The sequence below is a fragment of the Mus caroli genome, unplaced genomic scaffold (assembly GCF_978045245.1).
Source record: "Mus caroli unplaced genomic scaffold, Mus_caroli_1 scaffold_18, whole genome shotgun sequence".
Classification (NCBI taxonomy): Eukaryota; Metazoa; Chordata; class Mammalia; order Rodentia; family Muridae; genus Mus; species Mus caroli.
Window position 1 is genome coordinate 43936248 of NW_028227273.1, and position 25693 is coordinate 43961940.

Genomic DNA, 25693 nt, shown 5'->3' on the forward strand with positions numbered 1-25693 from the left:
CATTAACATGTTGAAATGTATTTTAATGCCAGGAGACATGCCCACTTCCAGAATGGAAATGAATGTTATTTTATATATCTCTTAATTGTACTGTTTTATTGTTCTAAACAAATATGATTTCAATATTGCTTTGATAACAAGCTTTAGTCTGTTGTAATTCTAACTGATGGCAGGCAAATGAGTCAGAGAATCTCTTAATGCTTTAGTTTAAATTTTCTGAGAAACCAAGCCAAATGACTATAGAATATAAAGTTGTATCTCTGAGGAAATGTCAAGTATTAATATCACAGTAAGTGAGAAAGGAAGCGCATGAAGATGGAACAATCGCTGAAGACTGATTCCCCAGTTATAAGGAGGCAGCGGAGCACTTGAGCACCACAGTGGAGCCTGAGCATCACAGAGCATTCTGAAACTGATCCCTATCCTAAAAGAAATTGCCCTTGTTTGTTGTTTTATAGCTCTTCTAGTTTGTTTCTGGTTCATTCTTCTCATGTGAACTCCCACCAACACCCTCCCCCCCAAAAAAATAACAACAAAAACTTATATTAACAACAAGAATTCCTGCTAGTGTTCCTACATACATAAAAGGTTGAATAAAGTAAAAAAGAGCCGTCCATAGAGCTGGAGCCTCTTACTTTATGATCCTCCTCCCTTACTGTAAAGCCTAAACCATCCTCAAGTGCTGATGGCTTTCACACCTAAGCAAGCTCTCTGAGCTGATGCCTGGGGACCTGCGGGCTCAGGAACCCTGTGCTGCTCACAAGGACAGATGCATCCTTCACTTGATATTGAATAAAGAGAGTGCCTCCAACTCTGCCCTTGGTGCTGGATTCTTGCAGACCCTGTGTCCTCACTGACAGCTCCAGCCACAGCAGCCTGCCTGCAGGCTCCTGTTCTAGAGAGCCCTCCACTTTCCCTCAGAGCCCTCCTTCTCAGGGGACTCTGAGGGAAAGTTCGAAGGTTGTTTGCAAAGACGGTTTGCGGTTCCTAGGTTACAGTGGTTTGTATTTCTAAGGGGAGGTTCTGTCACCCGGATGCATGCATGTGTAACTTAACGTTCATGGTGGACTTTATGTGTCCACTGAGGAAAAGAAAATCAGCAGAGCTGCTGTTCCCTTATCTTCTTGGTAATAATTACCTTAGATATTAAAATGAGAAATCTATATAGCAATGTTCAGAATTCAGCCTACCATTTATCAATTTAGTAAATGTTATTATGAAAACTTGGGTTGTGACCATTTTATTTCTACCCAAAGCATTTCTGTGGGATGTGGTTCTTTTCACAATTTTATTTTGATTATAGGAGAACATTTCTCTGTTCTGTTAGTTGATAGAAATGCTGTAATGACACAGTGTGACCATGCTACAAATCAGAGTGCATTAAGTGGCCAGAACACTGAGGGATGCTATCTCGTTTAAAAATTGACTTTTACTAAAATGTGTGTGTGTAATCCTGTATATTATTATATATGTTAATCATATTATTTTATAGCATATTAATTAGTACTTTATATATATATTAGTAAAATGAATATATAGTTGTTATATGCATATATTATATAAAAGCTGAAGAAGAAGCAAGCCTACGAAGTCATAGACTGTACACAGGAAACCTGGTGACTTTTAAAAGACTTGCTTTTTTTTATTTAATAACCACAAAATAGCCTTCAGACATTGCTGTCTCTAGGGGTTATTCTGACGGCTGTGACTGGTAATTGTTGAACACTGCTGCCCCAGAAACAGAAGAGCTGGAGGGACATCAGTGTCTGGGTACCCACTCTTGGTGGCCTCTCCTCTCCTGCTCTTCCTTCTGGATCACTAAGACCTGCTCTCCCAGCTCTGTTTTCTTTTCTATATGCCCATCTGGTTCTTTTTTTTTTTTTAAATACTGCTTTATTATAAGCATTTACTATGGTTTCAATTTAATAATTGCCTATAATAAAGGGATGTAGTTCACAGATGCATTTGAAAATACATGTGGTAAGTTTGAAATATTTTCACTGGGTAACATGAAATTAGAGCTTGCTTAGGTCTTTCCTATAAATTTCCTTTAAAGTTTAGTTTAAAAAATTTTTTTTTACATTGGAAGAAATCAGTTTTGAAAAATTATGCCTGTTAATAAGTGTTATATAACTTCCGTATGAATAAGTCTTTTTAGAAGATATATTTAAAACATGCTAATATTTGTAATGCCATAAAAATCTGCTCAGAGAAGCCTTTTATACTTTTATACTGAGGTTTCCAGTGCACACAGTAGGAACTTGTGAGCATTTCCTTAGTAAAAACACACACAAACTCTCCACTGGAAACATCCTTTTAAAGAAATTGCTTACTTTAAAAACACGTCAGATGTTTATCTAAGCTTTCACTGTATTTTCTGTTCTATAAATTTTAATAATTCGATAAAATATTATAATATTGAGTATGAAAGGCAAAAGGTTGTCCATTTTCCTTTATCATATCTAATTATTTTTTCTTATGAAATCTAGGCGACGTAGTTACAGGAAGCGATGCTCAGGTTTCTGTTCCTGTCCAGGCTCTAACTGACCTCCAAGGTACAGTTGCCACCTCCCTGTCTATCATCTGTCTAATCACCTGTCTGTCATCTATTTATCCATCCTCTGTCTCTCTGTCTCTCTCTCTCTCTCTCTCTCTCTCTCTGTCTGTCTGTCTCTCTGTCTCTCTCTCTCCCTCCCTCCCTCCCTCCCTCCCTCTTCTCTCATTTGTTGGCATATACTGCCCCACCCCATACTGGCCACTTACACTGTCACAACTCTCTCCCAAACTGGCCCTACTCTCCATTCAGCACACTGGTCCACTACCATAGTTTGGCCACTAAGTGGCACTGTTGTGTAAAACAAAAGTTCCCTCTCAGGTCCTACTTTGGTGGCATCAGGCCTTGTGGATTTTCTGTTCACAGTGAAAAATCTTTTTCTTTGCCAAATATGATTCAACCTATGTTTGAGGTCGTTTGCAACGTTATGTTCTGTAGGGTGGCTGACACAAGGAAGGACTTCTGTTACTGGATGAATTGTTTGTAACAATATCTCACAAATTTGTTGTAAGATTTGTTTTCGTGCTTTGACTACCCATATTCCACCTAAAAAATTACCACTTGTCTTTTTCACGACCTGTTTTTGAAATATTTTAAGTATTGCCTTCATATTAAAATTATTGCCATATGATTTAACCAGTGTACAATGTAACCACCATAAATAGTGAGTCATAACAGTTTACAGTCAAAAGCTAGCCTTTTAATATTACCCATTAGTTTAGCTTAAGAAGTAAAAGCTTATCCATTTTCAGTACTTCCCGTGGGATTTTAAGACATAAATATTTAAGATTACATCATTAATCTTTTTCTTTGCACCTTTTAGGTGAAATACATTATAATGAGAATATTTATGTTACATGGAAGTTTAGAATTCAAGATTCTTTCATTCAAATTTAAGCTAAAATGAGAATAATACAATAGTAATTAAACCTCATATCATGCTTGGCTTAATTTAAAATATTCATATGCATATAATAAACTAATCCTATCTATATTAAAATACTCTCCATCATTTTTCTTTTATCAAGATTTTGTATTCAACAGTAATTATGGAACAAGCCAATGTGCCTCCTGCAGGGCACACTGTTTTGTTGGCGCCAGGGTTCCCCAGTGTCCCTGCCTTCTTGGATGTTCCAGCCACCATGAGATGAACCTGGGGTAGAGGGAACAGGAGATGATCTGCATCCCCTGAACTAGATAAGCTACTGTTTCCCTCGACTCACTCACTGTAGCTCCTGTTCATCTCATTGGGTGTTTTTTGAGGAAAGAAAACCACAAAAATATTATCTGTAGGACATTACAGGAGCATAATACTATTTCTTCATTCTCACCTTCCTTCCAAGACATTTGCCAGCAGAGGCTCCTAAGAGATGCTTGACAAATAACTTCCATCGTCCTAGAGTCCAAGGGACACAGCCATTTGCTTTGTGTGTTGAAAGGAAAGGGGAATGAAAAAAGGGTAGAATATATCCAGACATGGTTGTGTCTGATCCCAATAATGCCTTTATGTGAAGTTAGAACAGAACACTTCCTCTGCATACATAGCCAATTCTAGGAGATCCCCTCAATAAGCAGAACATAGCCTGGATTTCAGAGCACCATAGCAGTCTGCTTCATATCTAATATAGTACACTGGTCCATACAGCCCTAGAACACTGCATAGCTTATGCCTACATCCTGAGAATACCTATGTAGGCATAGCTTATGCCTACATCCTACATGCCTACATCCTGAGAATACCTAGCCCTCAGTTGAATGAGGGCTGCGAATTTACCCTAGCAGGCCATGCCAGTGCTAACATTCCTTCTGAAAACTCTTCAGCTCAAGGCAACACTGTTCTGGAAGAAAAGGTTGTCAGAAGATCTCTGCAGGGAACTTCGTACAAAGACTGCTTTCTAAGTGTTGGTGTTTCCACAATAACAAAAATATTATCAAGCTAGTTTACATAGTTAAGGAGGAAAATAAAACATTATATACAGAAGTTTAATGCCACATCCAGGATTCAGAATGTAATTATTTATTTTGGTATAGTTTTTAAGCTTGAACAAATCTGTTTGACTTATGCTAACACACACAAACACACATACCACAGGTCCTTGAGCTAATGAATTAATCTTCTTGAGTCCCAATCTTGTCTTCTATTGAGCTCTTCATTGAGTGGTTAGGATTGAATGGAATCAATCCATGATTGATCCAATCCATCAATTGGATGGTTATCAACGGCACGGTCCAATTATAGTCACAATGTCTGTTCAATATCTTGTTCCTCTTTTTGATGACTTATTACTCAGGTAGGCAACCCTAGGCAGTGTGAGTACAGGAAAGGTAGGAGAAAGATGCACAGTGCTCCTCTCACACATTTGAGATCTAGAAACACAACATTTCTTATTCTGATTATCATTTATTCATGGAAATCATTGATTGATACAAAATGGGATAGGTTAATACGATTTTGTTCTTTGATAGTGTTATAATTTCTTTTAATTGGAACAAAGTCCCAATGGATTATAATAAAATTTACTTATATGTCACATATTCTTTATAAATGAATTAGATATATATGATTATGCAATGCCCACCATGTGCCTTCTTTCTGAAAGTATCCAAGGCAACATTTTACAAAATCTGATAGATATAACTGTTCACAACTCTTCCATTTTGGAAGAAAATAAGCTATAATAATCCACAAATACTAACGTGTTCTAAGGGTATAATAAAATTTAAATTATCCTATCTGGAATTTGGATTAACTATGATTTTGAACTATAATGTCAAGTATTGAGAGTCTAGAGAACAGAAGTAGAGTTAATAATCAAAAAAGAGCAATAAGGAAAATTTCCCAGAGCTAAAGGAATGTACTGGCATGGAGATTGAAAACAGTTAACAGGCAGAATGAAAATACAGCATGCCCATCCCTAGAGGCCCCTCAGGGAACTTGGAAGAACTTGCTTGAGATGGAAACTAAAGGTTTCCAGAAAGGAAACAAGAAGGTTTGTGTAGAAGAGGGCTATCAAGCAATAAAAATTTAACATGTGGGATTTTGTTGGTTATTTATTTGTTTATTGTTAAAGTTTTTTTTACACAACAGTTGTTTTGAATTAGGATTAAATGAAATGGTAAATTAGACATTGGTACATGTAAGAATTCAGGCCTGCCAGCAGGTTCACTTTCCTCTTGTTGATACAAAAAAAACAAACAAACAAAAAAAAAAAAAAAAAAAAACCTACCTCAAGAAGAATAAGAGAAAGTTTACTCTGGATCCAAATAGGAACAATCACAGCCTGGGAACACAGACTTTTAAGTTACCTCAAATTCCATGTTCCAATGCATCCCTGGATACATCCAGTTTCATGGAGTTTTCATAGAAAGAGAACAAAGCAAACCATAAATCAAGTGCTTTTCAGATACACTGGTGGAAACATTAGGTAGGTGGTTATGGCAAAGTGGAGAGATCTCAACCGTCAGCCGCAGCTGCTGTAGATACACTGGTGGAAACATTAGGTAGGTGGCTATGGCAAAGTGGAGAGATCTCAACCGTCAGCCGCAGCTGCTGTCTGACCTTATGTTTTGTTTAGTAGGAACTGGGTTTTAAGTTATTCTAAGAGGCTTGTATCTGTTAGTCCAAGGATGTTAGGTCTGACATAGAGAATGGCTGTTTATGAAGCTAAGGACACCCAAGGTAAATTATAACTAAGCTCTGCACTTGCAACATTCCAGCCTCCTCACATCTGGTCCTGCAACATTATCACCTCTCCACATCATGAAGTTCTAATCAGTCAGTCCACGTTTGTAGACATAGTTTCTTTCCAGTCTTGTTCCCTCTCTCCATTCTCGAGTACCTCTTAAACATATATACTTCACCACTTAGAGAAGGAGGATTATTCTTCTAGATGAATTGGTAAGGAAACGAGGAGTGATAATGCCTTCTTCAGAAAATGCCAAATACCGACCTAAAAGATAAAATACTTAGAAGAAATGTAATTATTAACAAGTAAGATAGTAAAATAAATTATCTGCACAGTTCAAAAGGTAGGAAAGATCATCAAAAGGAGCACAAGGGAAGTACAGGGTGAGATTGGCCATACGGAGAGACCAGATTGTGTCAGTGAAAGCAAAACACTGTTCTGGTCAAAGTACTGAAGCGGGCTGCAGAGATGGCTCTGTGGCTAAGAGGATGGACTGCTCTTGCAGGGGACCCTGGTTTGACTCCCAGCGCACAAGTAAGGCAGCTCCAACCGCCTATATCTCTAGCACCAGGGGATCCAATGTCTCTGTCTTCTTGGGGCACCTTTATTCATGTGCACGACCAAGACAGGTGCACATGCACGCGTGGACACACACACACAATTAAAAATAAATCTTATAAAACAGTGAAGTAATTCTATCTTCAATAAATCTGACCATGTATGAGTAAAAGAAAATCCTAGAATATACAAAATAACAATTGTAGAACTAAAGGTACAGAAGGTAGCTGGGTGGTGGTGGCGCATGCCTTTAATCCCAGTACTTGGGAGGCAGAGGCAGGCGGATTTCTGAGTTCAAGGCCAGCTTGGTCTACAGAGTGAGTTCCAGAACAACCAGGGCTACATAGAGAAACCCTGTCTCGAAAAAACAAAACAAACAAACAAACAAACAAACAAAAAAATACAGAAGGTGAGTTGGATTGTTTAATTATAACAGGTAACTTTGTAAGTTGGAACTTTGGACAGTTTTCTTGGGGTGACAAAGAATTACCAGATCTAGTGATTTAGAATCCCTCTGTACTGTCTGGTGATTGTATAGGTCAGAGTCTTGCACAGGTCTCAGTGGGAGAACTCCCTGGGGTCAGGAGCTCCAGAGGAGTCTGTCTCTTTCTGCATCTGCAATAGTGGTCAATTCAACTCCTGTAACTACAAGAAAATGGAGGCCCATTCTCTTGCCTGCTGTCAACCAGTGACCGTTGCCGGATTCTGAAAGATGTCTTCTCTCTAGCTCCTACTCTAGTTTTTTCAGTATACGAAGCACCAGGTCAAGGCCCACTTAAGCTCCTGCTTCTCATTTTCTTCAGATACCAGCCGAGAAACTGTGAAGTCTCTGAGTTGCTCCTCTCCCTTCCTCATTTACTTTTAGGACTCATGGTTAGACTGCCCAGAAGTGACAGCCCAAAATACCCTATCCACGAAACCCTGCCTTACTCAGACCTGCAGCCTCTCCTGCCATAGTGGTTGCACAGTCCTAGCTCCTGGGAGTCAAGGAAGCGGACATGATTGTGAGCGCCATAACAATGGTGTGCTTTCCTGTTTAAGGAAGGATGCAGCCCTCAGGCAGAAAGACAGAGTCTTCACAGAGGAGCAGACAGAAAAATCAGAGTCATTGCCATCCAGCCTGTAAAAAGCCACTCCCCCGGCTGTGCTTGCCTTTCATCCCAGCACTCAGGAGTCAGAAACAGGCAGCCAGCCTGGGTTACATGGTGAGTTCTAAAACAGCCAGGGCTGTTTGCCTGTCTGGAAAAAGCAATGACAACAATAAAAGAAAAAAGATACCCCCTCAAAGGTCTCAAGAGGCAGGTGATCCAAACTTTGATGGTACACATAAATTCCATTAGAGAGATTTACCAAAGGTAGATCCCTTTTTTATTATTTTATTTTGTGATAGGCTCTGAATAAAATGCTTTGAGCTCTTAAATTTATCTTCTGTTTGATGGGCTTTTGAAAGTATATTCAGTCAGAGTTGATCAAGCATCCCGAATGTTTGCACTTTATCTTCCAGCCTTTCCAAAGCCGTAAAAGCTGCTTAAGTAGCAGAAGAGCAATGAGCAAGTCATAAAGGAAAACGGAAAACCGAGCCTTCATAGTAAATGCATAAACTATGTCCCATAGTCATCTACAGTTAGGAAACATCTTCCTAAGCAGGACATGAGGATAGGAACTATACAAAGAAAACACACACACATACTCAACTATGTGCCTCTCTCTCTCTCTCTCTCTCTCTCTCTCTCTCTCTCTCGACAATTTCCAGAATTTTAGGAGAACATTTTTAATCAGTTTTACAAGGCAAAATAAATAGAAATAATTCACATAAAAGCTTCATATACTATTAAAAACACCTTAAAATATACTCACCCTTACTAGTTACCAAAAGACTTCAAAAAGGACAGTAAAGTCTACCCATCATGCTGTTAAGCAGATCAATAGATATGAATAGGTAAATGTATATAGCTCTATGTGATGATACATAGTCTAACATGTGTGCAAAATATGTCCAATCTCTGCAAAAATGATAGGCATTAAAAACTCTCAGTGGCTTTTAAACTTTTAAAAGTCTAGAAGAAGACAATTTGGAATCGCTTATCTACATTTAAAATGTGCTTATAGTAGAACACGGTAGCATATGCTATAATTTCAGCACTTAGGAAGCTGAGGCAGGAGCACTGCCACAAGTTTGAGGCCAGAATGAACTATGTAAGCGCCAGACTGCCCAGAGCTACAGCACAAGCACTGTCTCGGAGCCAGGCATTGTCACAAGTGAATAAAAACAAACAAATTGTAAATAAAATAAAATGCACATACAGAGTTAGGTGTTGCATTCATATAAATCTACTTTATAGAAATGGCTCCTTTCCCTCTGTATGTGTCTGCGTGTGTCTGTGTGTGTCTGTGTTGCATGTCTGTATGGTCTTTTGGAAACAAGATTTCTCTGTGTAGCAGCCCTGGCTGTCCTGGAACTCACTTTGAAGGCAGGCTGGCCTTGAAATGACAGAGGTCCTCTGGCATCTGCCTCCAAGTGCTGAGATTAAGGACATGTGCCATCATCACCAGGCTTTTCCAGTTTGTTCGTCAGTCAGTCAGTCAGTCAGTCAGTCAGTCAGTTAGTCAGTTCGTGTGAAATAGCAACTTTCTAAAATGCTGGTTACTGTTATCTATATTTTCTTTGATACAAAATAGTCTTTATTAATAGATATTTACAGTTTAAAACAATAACAACAAACACAAAAAAACAAACAAATACACAAACCTTTTCCCCAACATACTGCCACTTAAGCAGATAGTCGCCATTTAAAATCTTTATAACAGGTTTCCCTTTATGTAGGACATTTAAAAATGAACCCTTCCAGCACTCGGGAGGCAGAGGCAGGTGGATTTCTGAGTTCGAGGACAACCAGGGATACACAGAGAAACCCTGTCTCAACCCCAGCCCTCAAAAAAAGGAACCCTTAATCATCTTAAGGTTCAATTTTAAGAAATTTACTGTTAAAATTGGGTTTAATTATAGTTAACACAAAATGTAAATATGTCAGTACACTTTTATCATATAAAGTGTATCTCTTTCAAATTATTGGTTTATGTTAGATGAATGTGTACTGTTATCTTTATAAAGACCAAGGATTAGAAGAGAATAAGCTATACTCAAATGTAGTTAAAACAGTAGAAAGACTGTCTCTGAAAAAGCTTCCCCAGCAGACTTTACTGTATAAATGTCTTCAAAGAACTGCAGGAAGCCATGTGTAATAACTAAACGAATAAAAAGTATCTTGTCATTGCCGCTTCAAACTCTTTCTTCCAGTTTGTAAGGTGGGCTTTATATGTAAGATAGGCAGACTTTCAAGACAAGCCCAGAAGCAAGCCACAGAGGACAGCTTTTGGGACACTAAGACTTCTGAAAGAATTTCTCTCTAAAAGCAGCCCCAAAAAATCAAAATCAACTTTTCCAGATCCCTGAAATTTAAGAAAAGGTTTATAACAATCAGAAAAGCCTTTATTCAGGAAAAAGGCTGACTCTCCTAGCAGAGATCTTTGTAGCTGTGTAACTTGTAACATTCCACCCACCTCTATAGTAGCCTTAAAAACGAGCACCCTCAAAGCTTTTACAAGAACAGAGTGGATGTGGAGGATCCTAAAAATCATGGTCCCACAAGTGAATTATCACTGTTTAATCAGTCAACAAGTCTTCCAAAAGGCCCTATCTAATTCATGCAGCTTATCTCCAGGTGACCAGGTGCTTTATGCGAGACCATATCATAAGGTACCTGGGGAAAACAGTTGCTTGAAATCCATAACCAATGCAGCTGCCCAGCTACAGTACCAGTTAGAAACCAATAGACGCTGGCTGAGAGATTAATAAGAAGGTCAGAGGTCAAAATCCAAAAATGACTTAAATTTATGAATAGGATGTCAAGAACGGGCTCTCAAAAGTTCCAACATATTCTGGAAGGCCACAGGTATGAGCAGCATTGTGTTTTTGTCCAGGAAAGGCTCAAGACATGCATGCATGATGATAATGAACTGAACCTCTGAACCTGCAAGCCAGCCCCAATTAAATGTTCTCCTTGTAAGAGTTACCTTGGTCATGGAGTCTGTTCACAGCAAAAAAAAAAAAAAAAAAAACCCTAACAGCAGTTGTTACCGGGGACTGGGGTATAGCTGTGATGGGCCTGACCATGTTTTTGTTTGGAAGAATGTGGATTTGGGGGCTTTGGGTTTGGAAAGCCATGGTTTGTTTTAAGTGGTGCTTAATGAGCCACCCTTGTAGGAATGTGGAAGACTTTGTTGCTATAAGTGGTTGGAACTGTGCAGACCTGGCCCAAGAGGTTTCAGTGGAGAAGAACTTCAGTGTGTGGCCTAGAGACTGGTTTTGTGGTCTTTTGGTAAAGAATGTAGCTGCCTTTGCCCTTGTCTGAAGTCTGCCTGAGGCTAAAGGGAAGAGACTTAGATTAATTTCATTGGGAAAGGAAGTCTGAGAAATGCCCCTCATAGACTTTGTTCTCTGGTTAAGTCTCATAAAGAGCATTTGAAACAAGAGTAGCAAGCTGAGAAAGAAAATATATGGTTCAACTATTAAAGGGACTCCAGGAAGTGAAATGGAGCTGGATCCTGTGTTCAAGGATATTAAATTGAATTAAGGGTCAAGCTCCCACTGTGCAAAGTTTAGGTCCAGGTTTGGCAGAACAGGCCTTTAATCCCAGGGAGCAAAGGCAAGCAGATCTGACTTCAAGGACAGCCTTGAACAGAGCTAGGTGAAGAAAAGCTTAAATCTAGGCATGGTAGTACAAACCTTTAATCCCAGCATTACAGGAGAAAGAGCCATGCTGATCTCTGAGTTCAAGGTCAATCTACAGAACAAGTTCCAGGACAGCCAAGCTTAGACAGTAAAGGAGTTGGAAAATAAAGCTGGTGGTAATATAATAGAACAAGGGGCCATGTTTTGCCCCATCAAGCAGCAGAACTTAGCATCTTTGGTTATGTGGCTCTGGTTTTAGAGTCAAGAATAGTAGGGACTACTGGGACAATTGATGCTGATTATCTGGAACTAAGAAATTAGCAGTGCTTAAGAAGAGACCAACATCACTGAGGTGAAACCTTTTGGGAAGTGTTTTCTGAGAGCACAAAAATAAAATAAAATAAAATAAAATAAAAATAAAAAAGCTATGTTCCAGAGATAGCCAAAGTTGTGCCTCATGCTGCAGCTGTATTTGGTAATATGCAAGAGTCACCCAGATGGTACTGGTTTTGAAGGCATGAAGAGGTCATGAAGAGTAGCTGGGGCACTGTGAGAGGCCATGAAAGGCCATTGGTGAAATTACAGCCTCAGTTGCAGTTGGTGGCCCAGGACTGAAGGGGTCATGAAAAGGAGTTGAGACTGGGCACCATGAAGAGAGCCTATGAGAGGCTATTGGTGAAGCCTAATTGCAGCAGGAGACCCCAGTGTATTGATGATCCCAGTATCATGAGATGATCACCAAGAACAGCAGCAATAGTGGAGTAGATCAATCTGAGCTTAGAGTGCTACAGAGGGTAGAGTTGGAGAAGTGACATCAGCCCATAAGATAGTGGGGCCCATAAGATCATATGTGGATCCCAGACATTGAAACAAAAAGCTGTAACACTGAAGTTGCCTTGGAGACTCCAAGATTTTCAAGATACCAGAGCCATAGGATATCTGCTGAAGAAAACTGCTAACAAGGAGTGGAACCAGCCCCAGAGAAAGAAGTCTGTTGCATTCAACAAAGATGAAAAAGGAGTTGGAGATCTGAAGACCACTTTGACATCAGACATGGGGGTGCAGAGTTTGGAGTTTGCTCAGCTGGTTTCCTGGTACTCAAAAAACACTGAATTGCACATGTTAAAATGAAAAATGCATATGTTATGATATATGAACATATGTCATAACATATAAACAAAGTTATTTCTTAGAAGGTAACTTTTCACATTTAGTCTGATATACTATGGATGTGTCTAGATGTTGTTGGTTATGATTTTTAAAATAAAATTAATAGATGGTTCCCTGAATCTTTTTCCTTCCAGATAGATCCTCGTCTATGGGGTTTTGCCATAAACAAATAACCCAGTGACTAACCCAGCCTAAAGTCCTGAAGTAGATAGGAGTCGAGGAAGTAAAAAGGAGGGAAGGCCAGGGTTAGGTAGGGCAGAATGTTCCTGTTTTGCCTAAAGCCAGTATACGATGCTTCTAGGGCTAAGAGAACCTGTTTTCTCTGCCCTTTTCTAGCTCAGAGGACCTTGTACTGAACTTGAAATTGTAACCCCCAATTTACTGATACTAGAGACACTTCGGTGTTGTGTACAGACAGTTTGCCTCTGTGTTCCCCTGCACGCCCCTCCACCAGAGGCTCCCATCCTTACTCCCCTCAACACCCACACACCCACACACACACACACACACACACACACACACACACACACACACACACGCAAGCACAATTGATATGCAGACAGCTGGTTTCTGTGCTGAGTCCTCCTTCAGTGGCCCCTCACCCTCCCCTAGTGTTAGAATGGCACTGCCTCTGTGTCTCCAAAAACCAACACCCAACACTCCTCCTGATAACTCTCCAGGTGCCTGTCCTTGAGACCTTAGAAAAATAACAAACTCAAGGGAGACCATGGAAAAAGTAAAAGGTAAACAGAGGTCAGGTCACAGACAGGACTGACCATAAAATTAGTCCTTGAACAGACACCCATTAACCCCCCTCCCACTTCAGTACTGTTCCACCCTCCACTCACCTTTCCTGTGAATATTCATACTATTCCTATGTATATAAACCCAATGTTTTCTGGACTCAGGGTTCATTGTCAGCATTCACACAGTGAGTGCTAGGTAGGTGAACCAAGTTTGAACTTGAAAATAAAAGACTTGTGAGTTGCAGCAGACTTTGCAATGCTTGGGCTTGTCTGGGTTTCCCGTGAACTCTGGGCACAACAAAATTACAGTATTGCTCATTACAGTTGTTGAGGTGGAATTAGAAACAAAAAAAGCTTGTGGGGAAAACCGTTATGCAAAAGGACAAGGATTGGGCAAAGGGGGTGGTGTCAAAGCAGAGCACAGACGGAGAGAAGATTCCTGTGGGGGGAAACCTCTGGGTGGAGATGGGGAGTTCCTGCTGCCATGCACCCTATGGGAACCACCTGTGGAAGGGCATGCATTCCATTTAAACCTGAATAGATCACCTGAATAGATCTGGGGAGGGAGAGCATCTTTGCTTCTCTTGGCTTGCCATTCACCCCTTGCCTCCAGGTGACACCCACTGTGTATCCCTGGTACCTGATACAAAGGAAGCTGCAGAGGCAGCCGGCTGCTCTAAGGTCAGGGACAGAAGACTCAGGTAAATAACTGCTAGTCCAACTCTAACTCAGTAGTGCCTTTTGTACCTAGTCATCCAGGAGACAAGATGGATGGCCATGTGGAGGCTGAGGATCCCCGATGCCATCACTCAAGTCAGGGCACAGACCTAGGGAAAGGCACTATGAAACAGCCCTTGAGCGCACTTCAAGATTCTATGGTAGGCTTGGGGTTGCCATATAGCTTTCCCAAAATAGAAGCACTTTGAAAACTTTTGCTGAAAGAATTACAGTTTTGCATTGTATTCATATATAGTATGGTAGCTTCTGCATCCTCCGTTACGGAGTCATCTAACTGCTGAAAGAAATTTCAGCTACTTAAAATTAACCCTTCATCACAGAAAATTAGAATCTCGTTAGGTTTTCTTTTAAAACATGCCTGGACTATGCAGAATACATTACATATAGGAAACTATACTGGTACTTCATTGTTTTAAAAATAGCACCTTTATGTTAACATTGTGAGAAAGTGACTTCCTAGCTAATCACGATTTATTAAAGTGAGTTAATAGCCAATGACTTAGTGACAATCTGGTGTTTAATTATTGCCATTTAATTTTCTTACAGGGCAAAATTCGAAAACCATCAGTTCATCTCCAAGCATCGAGAGTTTGCCTGGGGGAAGAGAATCCACTGGCTCTCCACCTCCATCCGCTACTAAAAAGGATTCCTTTTTCAGCAACATCGCACGTTCCCGTTCACACAGCAAAACCATGGGCAGGAAAGAATCTGTAAGTGTCTAAGGACAGCGTGTTTTCAGTCTCTCGCTTTTCCCTAGAGGAGGGCACCTCTTACACCCAGTTTTGTAAAACTCATGAAGATTTTACCGACTAGAAGACACTATTTTTTCAAAAGTATGTCAGTGTTATCATTATCATTTAGCAATATTTTAAGGCCTCGATCTTTGTTACCTGGGGAAAACAGAAACATCTGTTCAAAATAAGTGGACTGTTTTCCAAGTCCTTCATGTATCTTTTATTAAAGTTGCCGTATTTCGAGATATAGCCCAGCACTGGTCATTACAGCTCTGTTGTGCAGGAGGCAGGCCTGAGCTAGAGTTAGAGCTAGAGGCTCACTACTGAATCGCACCTACAAAGAAAAGGAAGAGCTACGCAGGGACAGGAACGCTCCTTCTGTCCTCAGCCATCTTCTCCAGTTGTACAATTCAGTGTCACCATCCTTCTAAACGTTTTAAGTACATGTTGTTGATGAGAGACTATGACACTTGAGAAACAATACAAGATAATCTTTGCGTTTTAAAGTAGTATTAAACCTTAAAGATACAACAGTTCCCTATATGAACCGCATTTCTGTTATGGTGAGGGTTTTGTTATTTGGCTGATGCATTCATTTTTATTTTATGTGTTTGAGTTTTTGCTTGCATTGCATGTATGATCACTATATATGTGCCTGGTACCCTCAGATGCCTGTCAGGTACCCTGGAACTAGAGTTACAGGTGACCTTAGGCCACTATGTAGGCACTGGGAACAGAGCCTGGGTCCTCTGCAAGAGCAAATGCCAGTGCTCTTAACCACTGAGCCACTACTCAGCCCGTCTATTGTAGTGTTTTCAATAATTCTTGAAATTACATAAAGTGTATATACTACCTTAATAATCTAGTCTTAATCTGAATTTTTAATTTTTTATTTATGAGATTGTAATATAATTGCATCATTCCCCCATTCCATTTCCTCCCTCCAACCATCCTAGGTACCCATCCTTGCTCTCTTTTAAGTTCATGGCCTGGTTTCTTTCATAATAGTTGCTGTCTTAGTGTTTCATTGCTGTGAAGAGACACCATGACCGTGGAAACTCATGTAAAGGAGAACAGTTAGCACCATGACTGCGGAAACTCGTGTAAAGGAGAACAGTTAGCACCATGACTGCGGAAACTCGTGTAAAGGAGAACAGTTAGCACCATGACTGCGGAAACTCGTGTAAAGGACAACAGTTAGCACCATGACCGCGGAAACTCGTGTAAAGGAGAACAGTTAGCACCATGACCGTGGAAACTCGTGTAAAGGACAACAGTTAGCACCATGACCGTGGAAACTCGTGTAAAGGACAACAGTTAGCACCATGACCGTGGAAACTCGTGTAAAGGACAACAGTTAGTTGGGGCTGGCTTACAGGTTCAGAGGTTCAGTCCATATTGTCCTGGCAGGAAGCATGGCACACAGGACTAGGTTTCTTTTCTCTGCCTAACAGAAAACTGGAACTTTAGTTCTCTGAAAAGTGGAAAGTGATATCTCTAGACCGAGAGAGGTCAGATACTGTCCATGTGGGACTCTGCTGTGGACAGGGATGATCCTTGTGTTCAAATCCTAACTGGAGGAGCTCCCACCTCATCCTCCTCCACTTGCTTCCCAGTGTGTGAGCATGCACACACACCACAAATGTTGTCTTTAGGAGTTCTCCAAGGAGGCAACCAGGTGCTATGACAGTAGGCACAGCTGTCAAAAGGCACCATCCAAACACAGTGCTTCCTTGTAGCTCTTCTGTGGTCCATACAGCCAAGAATCATGCAGTGTGGTAAGGAAAGACAAAATAGAAAAAGGCAACTAAAAGGAAATATGAAAATTTGTGTGTGTATACATCTATCCAGCAGTATCTATCCATGAGGAATTGAATCTAGGATGTGCTCCTGGTACTGAAGTCTGTAAATATCCAAACCCCTAGGTAGAGTCATATAGTGTTGGGGTATGCACACTTTCACATATATATCAAATAATGTCTATATCATTGTAAATGCTATGTAAATTGAATGCTGTTGAAGAAATAGTAAACTAAAAGTTCATACATGTTCAGTACATATACTTTTTAAAAATAATTTCTAGTGACAGTTGATCAAATCCAGAGATACAGAACCTGGAGCTGTGGAAGGCTGACTGTAATTCTTTCAGAGAACACAGACATGAGGGCAGCTACTAGAAATAAATTATAAAAATATAGTATCCAAACTTTAAAACTTAGCAGAAGAATTGGAAAATAAAACTGAGGAAAATCCCCCAGAAAATAAAAATCTGAAATGTGATTCAAGTAGTGGATAAGAAAAAGAATAGAGTAGGGATTCCAGGTGATTGAAAGTCTAAAGATGTGTATCCAGAAAGAACGCCAACAATAAAGGAGAGGGGGTAACTGTAAATATAGTTCAAAGGACTTGGAAGGTGCCTCAATGGGTAAGGTGCTTGTCCCGAATCCATGACGACATGAGACCCATCCCCAGAGTCAGACAGGATGCCCTTGAAGGCCAAACAAACCAGCAAAAGACCTCATCTCCAAAAACACTGAGGGAGCACATGACACCCTGGGTTGTCCTTATGGCTATACATGCATCCAATTCAAGGTGTGTTTCTACTATTTTAAATATGAATCATGACGTTGAATTTCCTACAAACACAAAGAAACACTTTTTACATTTATATTCAGAACTAAAAAACATCACTAGAGAGAACACAAGAAATCTTAGAGGCTTAAAGTGCTGAGTGACAAGAAAGATTTCTAACCAAAGATCAAGAACCAGAATGCCACAGATTTATCTATAGCAATACCAAAAGCCACATAGTAGACCATTACTTTGAGTGTTCTGGAATGAATTCATGTCCCACCCAGCTAAACTACTATTATGGTTTAAGTCTGAAATGTCCCTTAATGGTACAGATCTTGAAGGCTTGAGGAGAGGTTATTTGACCAGAATGGTGCTAACCTCATCTGTGGATTAATCTTTATGTGTTTATAGCTGAGTGAACTAGTAGGAAATGGAACTTGGTTTAAGAAAGAAATCAATGGGCATGCAGCTTGGAAGGATATATCTTGTTCCCAGTCCCTGTTTCTCATACTCTGAGTGTTTCCAAATACCAAGTGTATATAAGTTTTATAAAGTAAGCCTGTTAGCTGTTAATCTAGACCAACTTATGCTGTAACTATTGAGAAACTAGCATGTGCGAATGGTGCATGGACTCAGACAAAGAGGAGCAAACTGGCAGTGGCCAGGAGAGCTAATTCTCATTCTTACATCTGGGGAATCAGAAAAGAACGCCCTCTAGAAGAAAATGAGACCTAAGCAACCTAAGCTAGAGATAAAAGTCAGAGCACAGGTGCCAAAGCATTAAAGCTTGTGGCTTCTAGAATGCAGAAAGTAGAAAGTGGGGTTGTGAGAACTGCTTCTCGCAACAAGCCTGTAGCACCACCTGATTTCTCAAGACCTACATATGTAGAATATGCTACCATAATGAAGTAGGGTATGTATGTATTTGAAGAGCTACAATATGAAAATGATAAATGAGAAAAGCATATAGAGATTTGTTTTGTTTGTGTTTTATTTGGTGGCATCTGGTTTGGTCTATGATGCTAGTTAATTACTTCTGAGAATAATAGTATAACACAAAATTGAGAGGTTGAACCATTGGAGAAATAGGTTAAGTCTAATTCCTCACATAGATATACTGTAAAGTGAATATACTACACATAAGGTACATAGCCATGGCAGTACCAGTTATCAGTCAAAATTTATTATGTCTCAACTTGAGGAGAAGTGGTAGTCTTCAAGAGAGAAGGCTCTTGCTCTTCTAATCCAGCAGTTTTAGTATTTTAGAAAATAATGTTATAGTCAGTGGTTCCCACCACAGGAGTACATCCATGTCCCCTGGGACCTGTCAGCTGGATGACTAGTTCTGTCCAGTATATTGAAAGTATGGATGACTGATAGGTATGGCCACTGCAAAATCATACATGTCTCATTTGGCACAATGAACTATAAGGTCTACCAGTCAAGCCAGGAGGTGTAAACTTGAATAATGAGCAAGGTGAAAGATTGTATTGATTAACCTTCTGAGATTGATGGTTATTAAAGGAAAACAGTACACAATTAGAAGATGTACAGGCCCATAACTGGAAATCTTTCTCCCCTGGGAGCTCAAGGTCATAGTACCTACCATCAATGTGCCCACCTTTCTTTCATTTCCAGCCTCATTTTGTTACAAGGATATTCCATGACTTCAAAAAGCTCCAAATAGTTTTCCTTTAATTCATTCTTATTGGTTCCTTATGCAAGTAAGTGGCATGAGTTGAAGCAATAACAAGCCTTACTTTGAGTGCTGTACTTAAGACTGTGTGGGGCCTTTCAGATTACAAGACTCCATTTGAAGTGGCCTGGCACAAAGAGATTGTTATCAGTTGGAAAAAGGTTAAATAAGCAGAAGACAGACATCCAAAGACGAACTCATCATAGCAAACAGTCTACGTGTGGCAAAATCTGCTTTAATGCTGTTTTAAAATTGGCCCATGTATTTCATATTCTGGACATGCATCGCATGTGTCATCTAAAGCCTTCCTGTGTTCCACAGGCTGGTAGGCCATGGTGCAAATAAAAGGAGGCAAAACTGAGCTATACCTTTAAAGAGGTAAAGTTATAAAAAGCCTAAGTTTCGGGGTGTTAGACACTGTTCCTAAAAGGAAAATCACAGCGAGGGGCATCATTATGCTTCTTTAATAGAACGTGGAAGCAGCACAATGTTTTTAATTTTTTTTTTATTATCAGTAGTACCCACCGTGGTGCCAGGTGTGGTAATGCCTGCATCCTGGCACTCCAGGGGCAGAAACAGAACAGTGAGTTCCATGCCAGTCTGGGCTACAGCTTGAACAGCACTGCATGACTCTGTATCAAAAGAAGGAAAACGTCACCATGGTTTTGATCATTGTTTTGTATTTTGAAGAGAAATTTCCTTCTCCTTCCCCTAAATAGCTAGAAAAGAAGGTTTACCTCATTAAATTGAGATTTTAATTAAGTTCTGATATTTTGCCTTATTTTACATACCGGTACCTAGCTTTTAGTTCTAGAAATCTTTCTGTTGGCCACGTGTTTGACTGTTAAGTGAGTTGTGCTTGTTTAGTCATGATCTACTATCATTATCACCTGTTCCTAAGAGATCTTGCTAAGATTTAAGGATAGAGAAAATAATATGGGAAGATGCTAAAACTGATATACTAGCCAGGAGCAATTTTTAAACTCCTAATGAATTGCAAGGTATTTTGTCTTGCTTTGTGATGATTACATACCAACCTCCAATAATCTAAGAATGTCTGTGATTCAGGGTCCTCTACAAAGCATATGAAATCAGAATGTCTGCACTACACAGAGTAGATGACTTGGTCCCCAACATGCAAGAGCATAGGGTAGCTCAGGAGTGCTCAACCCAGGTGGTAAGGATCCTCTTAGTGCACTTTGGTAGCTTAAAAATGATCATATTAATAGAATTTAATATCTTAGCATTAGTTAATTCATCAACGAAATCTTCGTCATGACACAGTGAAATGAAGAAAGATTGAAAGAAGTGCTTCCTCTGGAAGTGTAGCCAGCTTGAACATTGTTTACTCCATATTCTAGAATTGGGATTATGAACATTTTATCTATATAAGGACTGTTTAAAAGATTGTCCTATAGTGAATTTTAATAGTAAGTAAATAAAAATATCTCATCAATACAAGAGTCATTAGACGCTTGTATTGACACTATAGTAGCAGCCATACCCTCTTGTTGGAGATCCCCAGCAGGCTTACTTTCTCCTCCAGTTGGCCAGAATTAAACTGTGTTCACCCTTCCTCTAGTCACTGTTAAGATGGAAGTTTCACATGAAGAACTCTACTGTGATGAGGCTGTGAGGGGAGGGTATAATGGGCAGCCAACAACTGGCTGGACAGTTGCTTTCCAGAATGGCTGATCCTGTCCTTCTCTGAAGCATTTAAATTAAAAGAAAATTTTTGTTTTAATAAGTCAGCTTTTAGTGCTCCATTTTCAGGCTTTGAGGTATGTTGGCGATGACAAGAGAAAGTGAACAGAGTGGCTTTCCTGAAGCACCAGTACACTTTCCTACTTAATGTAGTTTATGGACATAAATAGATACAAATTAACTTAGATGCCACAACTGGTTTTTAGCTTTTAAGAAGACTTACTTAGGAATTTTAATCTAATTTCAAGTTAATTCATATATTTGTGGTATGACATTAAATTAGTTGTTTGAACTTTGTTCATAGTCTCTCTGCCAGTGAGTCAGCTAAGGTCTGAGAGAATAGACTTCGACTCTTGTGCGTGAATTCTGTCTTTGTATTCCCTCCATTCATGTAATTCCACCACAGAGGCATGGGGTGGCAGAAGGAGCATTTTCACAAGCTGTCTGCGCAGTGCAGAGTGTGCTATCTTGAGTTTGCTTTTCTAAGTGGGATTTTAAATCTGCCTTTTAACTTCTTACTGCCTCGATAAATTTATTTAATCCCAACACACACACACACACACAGAGAGAGAGAGAGACAGAGACAGAGACAGAGAGAGACAGAGACAGAGACAGAGACAGAGACAGAGAGAGAGAGACTCATCGAAAATGTATTGCTGCCCCTTAACTGTTAAGTCACATGGCAGGATGCTCCCCTTAGGGATAAGTAAGATGACCATCCCCTCCTGGTTGGTCTTCTTCCCCTGTCATCTCTCTTCATCTCCATCAACTCTGTAGGACACAGAGATGCCAGATTGTACCCACAATGAACGCTGCCTGGAGACATAGACACAAGTTGAGGAGAGCTGAAGTCAAACAGTTGGATGTATTTGCAATGCCTGGCCAGCGATTCCTATAGGTTTGAATCATGCTAGATTAAATGTGTCATTGATAACATTTGCTTACTTCCAATGGCCTTTCTGGAAACTTAATATTTATGTGTTCTTTCAAAGCGACACTGAACTGTAGTATTTGTTCCCTAAAACACACATGTGCCAGATAAAGGAGGAGAGGAGAGCTCTCAGCTACTCTGTGCAGATGAAAGTTGGCCAAGGCCAAAAGTCATATTCTGGAGGTTATGATGCTGTCTCCCTATTTGCCCTTAGTATCTAACTGTGATTTTAAAAACAAACAAAAAGCAACAACAAAACTGTCCTGAGCATCTAATTTTTTATGTTTAACTTTTCCAGAAAGTTACATTAATCTACAGGGCTTTCTTCCAGAAAGAATGAAAGTGCTGATCTCATCAGAGGATCTTCAGGCCTAGTAACAGTAGGGCAGGTCTGGAGGGAACCTTTGCAGCTGCTTCACCTAACTGAGCTGAGTTCCTATCCGCAGACTTGCTCCAGAGTTTGAAAGTGCCTACTAAGGTGAATTCTTTTCTCCTTCCTCTTAGCTGTCTGCTTCACGGTGCTCAGGTCAAACATGTATACAGTCACAAGTCTCACAGCAGCATGACAGAAAGGGCAGGTGACAGCCCATGCTCTGCTCGATGAGCCACAAACCCAGCATATCCTGGGAGCTACACTGGCCTGAAGGGGGAATAGTTCCACATAACAATCCTCCAACTCTCATGTCCCCAAGAGGATGTCCCCACCCCCACCAGGCCTCCCCACTCCCTGGGGCTTCAAGTCTCTGGAGGGTTAGGCACATCTTCTCTCACTGAGGCCAGACCAGGCAGTCCTCTGCTGTATACATGTCAGGGGCCTCGGACCAGCTAGTGTATGCTGCCTGGTTAGTGGCTCCTGACTGAAAGAGTTCAGAGGTCAGAGTTAGTTGAGCCTTCTGGTTTTCCTATGGGGTCACCCTCCTAGGTGGAGAGTCTCTTAAAGCCTACCCCCACAGCCTACACACTTATTCCAACAAGGCCACCCTCCTAATAGTGTCACTTTCATGGGCCAAGCGTATTCTAACCAACATAGTGACGTAGGTCAGTCAAACCACCTCTCATATGCAGGACCCTGAGCTCCTTTGAAAAGGAAATTAGACAGACATACCATGTTTTTCTCTCAACAAAATGAGCACATCTACTTTTGCATATAATTAAGACTTAAATTTCAAAAGTGGTCTATTTAGAAAACATTTAAATGCTGGACCTTGCATTTTATTGAAGATGCTGTTTTTATTTAGGATGCTGTAAGCTACATATGAGAGAAATTCTGACTCATCCCAGTATCTACAAAAGTTATTAGTTGTAAATGAGTTGGAAGGAATTCTTATTCATGGGTATCTGGAAGTATCATTAAAGCAGCACAGTCAGCAGAACGGAATCAGCATGGACAGAGTGGTCCCTGACCACGGTATGGACTGTGGGTTTTGGTCATATAGATACTCAGTTAAAGGGTTTTTTTTAATTAGATATTTTCTTTATATACGTATAAATTTCAAATGCTATCCCGAAAGTTCCCTATACCCTCCCGACACCCTGGTTCCCTACCCACCCACTCCCACTTCTTGGCCCTGGCTTTCCCCTGTACTGGGGCATATAAAGTTTGCAATACCAAGGGGCCTCTCTTCCCAGTGATGGCTGACTAGGCCATCTATCTTCTGCTGCATATGCAGCTAGAGACACGAGCTCTGGGGGTACTGGTTAGTTCATATTGTTGTTCCACCTATAGGGAACAGACCCCTTCAGCTCCTTGGGTGTTTTCTCTAGATTCTCCATTGGAGACCCTATGTTCCATCTTATAGGAGCATCCACTTCTGTATTTGCCAGGCACTGGCATAGCCTCACAACAGACAACTATAACAGGGTCCCTTCATCAAAATCTTGCTGGCATATGCAATAGTGTCTAGGTTTGGTGGCTGGTTATGGGATGAATCCCTGGGTGGGGTAGTCTCTGGATAGTCTATCCTTTCGTCTTAGCTCCAAACTTTGTCTCTGTAACTCCTTCCATGGGTGTTTTGTTCCCTATTCTAGGGAGGAACTAAGTATCCACCCATTGGTCTTCCCTCTTCTTTTTTTTTTTTTTTTTTTTTTTTTTGGGTTTTTCGAGACAGGGTTTCTCTGTGTAGCCCTGGCTGTCCTGGCACTCACTTTGTAGACCAGGCTGGCCTCGAACTCAGAAATCCACCTGCCTCTGCCTCCCGAGTGCTGGGATTAAAGGCGTGCGCCACCACGCCCGGCTTGGTCTTCCCTCTTCTTGATTTTCTTGTTTTGCAAATTGTATCTTGGGTGGTCTGTTTCTGGGCTAATAACCACTTATCAGTGAGTGCATATCTAATGACTTCTTTTGTGATTGGGTTACCTCACTAAGGATGATATCCTCCCTCCAGATACATCAATTTGTCCAAGAATTTCATAAATCCATTGTTTTTAATAGCTGAGTAGTACTCCATTGTGTAAATGTACCACATTTTCTGTATCCATTCTTCTGTTGAGGGACATCTGGGTTCTTTCCAGCTTCTGGCTATTATAAATATGGCTGCTATGAACATAGTGGAGCATGTGTTCTTATTACCAGTTGGAATTCTTCTGGGTATATGCCCAGGAGAGGTATTGCTGGATCTTCCAGTAGTATTATGTCCAATTTTCTGAGGAACCTCCAGACTGATTTCCATAGTGGTTGTACAAGCTTGCATTCCCACCAGCAATGGAGGAGTGTTCTTTCTCCACATCCTCGCCAGCATCTGCTGTCACCTGAATTTTTGATCGTAGCCATTCTGACTGGTGTGAGGTGGAATCTCAAGGTTGTTTTGATTTGCATTTCCCTGATGATTAAGGATGTTGAACATTTTTTTCAGGTGCTTCTCAGCCATTCGGTATTCCTCAGTTGAGAATTCTTTGTTAGCTCTATACCCCATTTTTTAATGAGGTTATTTGAATTTCTGGAGTTTTAGAAGCTCCCCAGTGTCTTCAAGGACCCACACTTTCTCTGTACTATGCTTAAGATAGGCTCTACCTGGGTTCAAAGCAAAATCACCACAGCATGTAAAGACACCATATCCAGAGAAGAGAGAATCTGTGTATTCCTGGGCATCCTCCTAAGATACTGTTGCATCATACAGACTCTCCAGTTAAGTTTGAAGTAAGCATTGAGTTTGTTTGTTTGTTCGTCCATTTGTTTGAATAAGTATCAAGCAATATGTGAAATATGCTAAAAAAAATTCTTTATCTGAAATTCAACTTTAATTGTTCTGTTTCTTATTGTTAGTGGTTTGGCTTGGGTTGGGTTGGGTTTCCCCAGTGTGTCACAAGTTGGAGTAATTTGAGAAGAGGAAACTTCACCTGAGAAAATGCCCCAACCAGATTGGCCTGTGGGCAAATCTAGTGGGAAGTGTCTTGATTAGTGATTGGTGTGGGAGGGCTCAGATTACTATGGACAGTGCTGCCCATGGGCTGGTAATCCTGAATTACCAGCTAAGTGAGGCAGGAGTGACTAACCAGCCAGCAGCACTCATCCAGTGCCTTCTGCTTCCGTTCCTGCCTTTAAGTTCCTGCCTTGACTTTATGCCTGCCTTCTCTCAGCAATAGACGGTTACCTGGAAGTGTAGCATGAAAGAAACTGTCCTCTCTGAGCTGCTTTTGGTAGTGGTAATTATCACAACAGAAACCCTGAGACAGGGTTCTTATTCCCAAATGCTGTGACCTCTGAAAATGACAAAAACATTTTTAGAACTCCCCAGAACCTAAATTCCTAGCAGAGGCTCTGCCATTCCCTCTACAATGAAGACTTCTTGAAAACAGCTAATTTTGCAGAAAATAATATAAGCTTGGTTGTAAGGGATATATTCTGATAAACAATCATCTTCACATTTTGAC

The 25693-nt window shown here is 40.5% G+C and overlaps 1 protein-coding gene across 1 annotated transcript in view; it reads left to right on the top strand.

The window, feature by feature from the left end:
- Tbc1d5 (TBC1 domain family member 5) overlaps positions 1 to 25693 on the top strand; it is a 462126-nt gene that overhangs the window by 389561 nt on the left and 46872 nt on the right. The window contains exons 18-19 of the mRNA XM_021186156.3: positions 2490 to 2555; positions 14731 to 14894. Coding sequence (XP_021041815.1) covers positions 2490 to 2555; positions 14731 to 14894 — 230 coding nt within the window. The remainder of the gene's footprint in view (positions 1 to 2489; positions 2556 to 14730; positions 14895 to 25693) is intronic.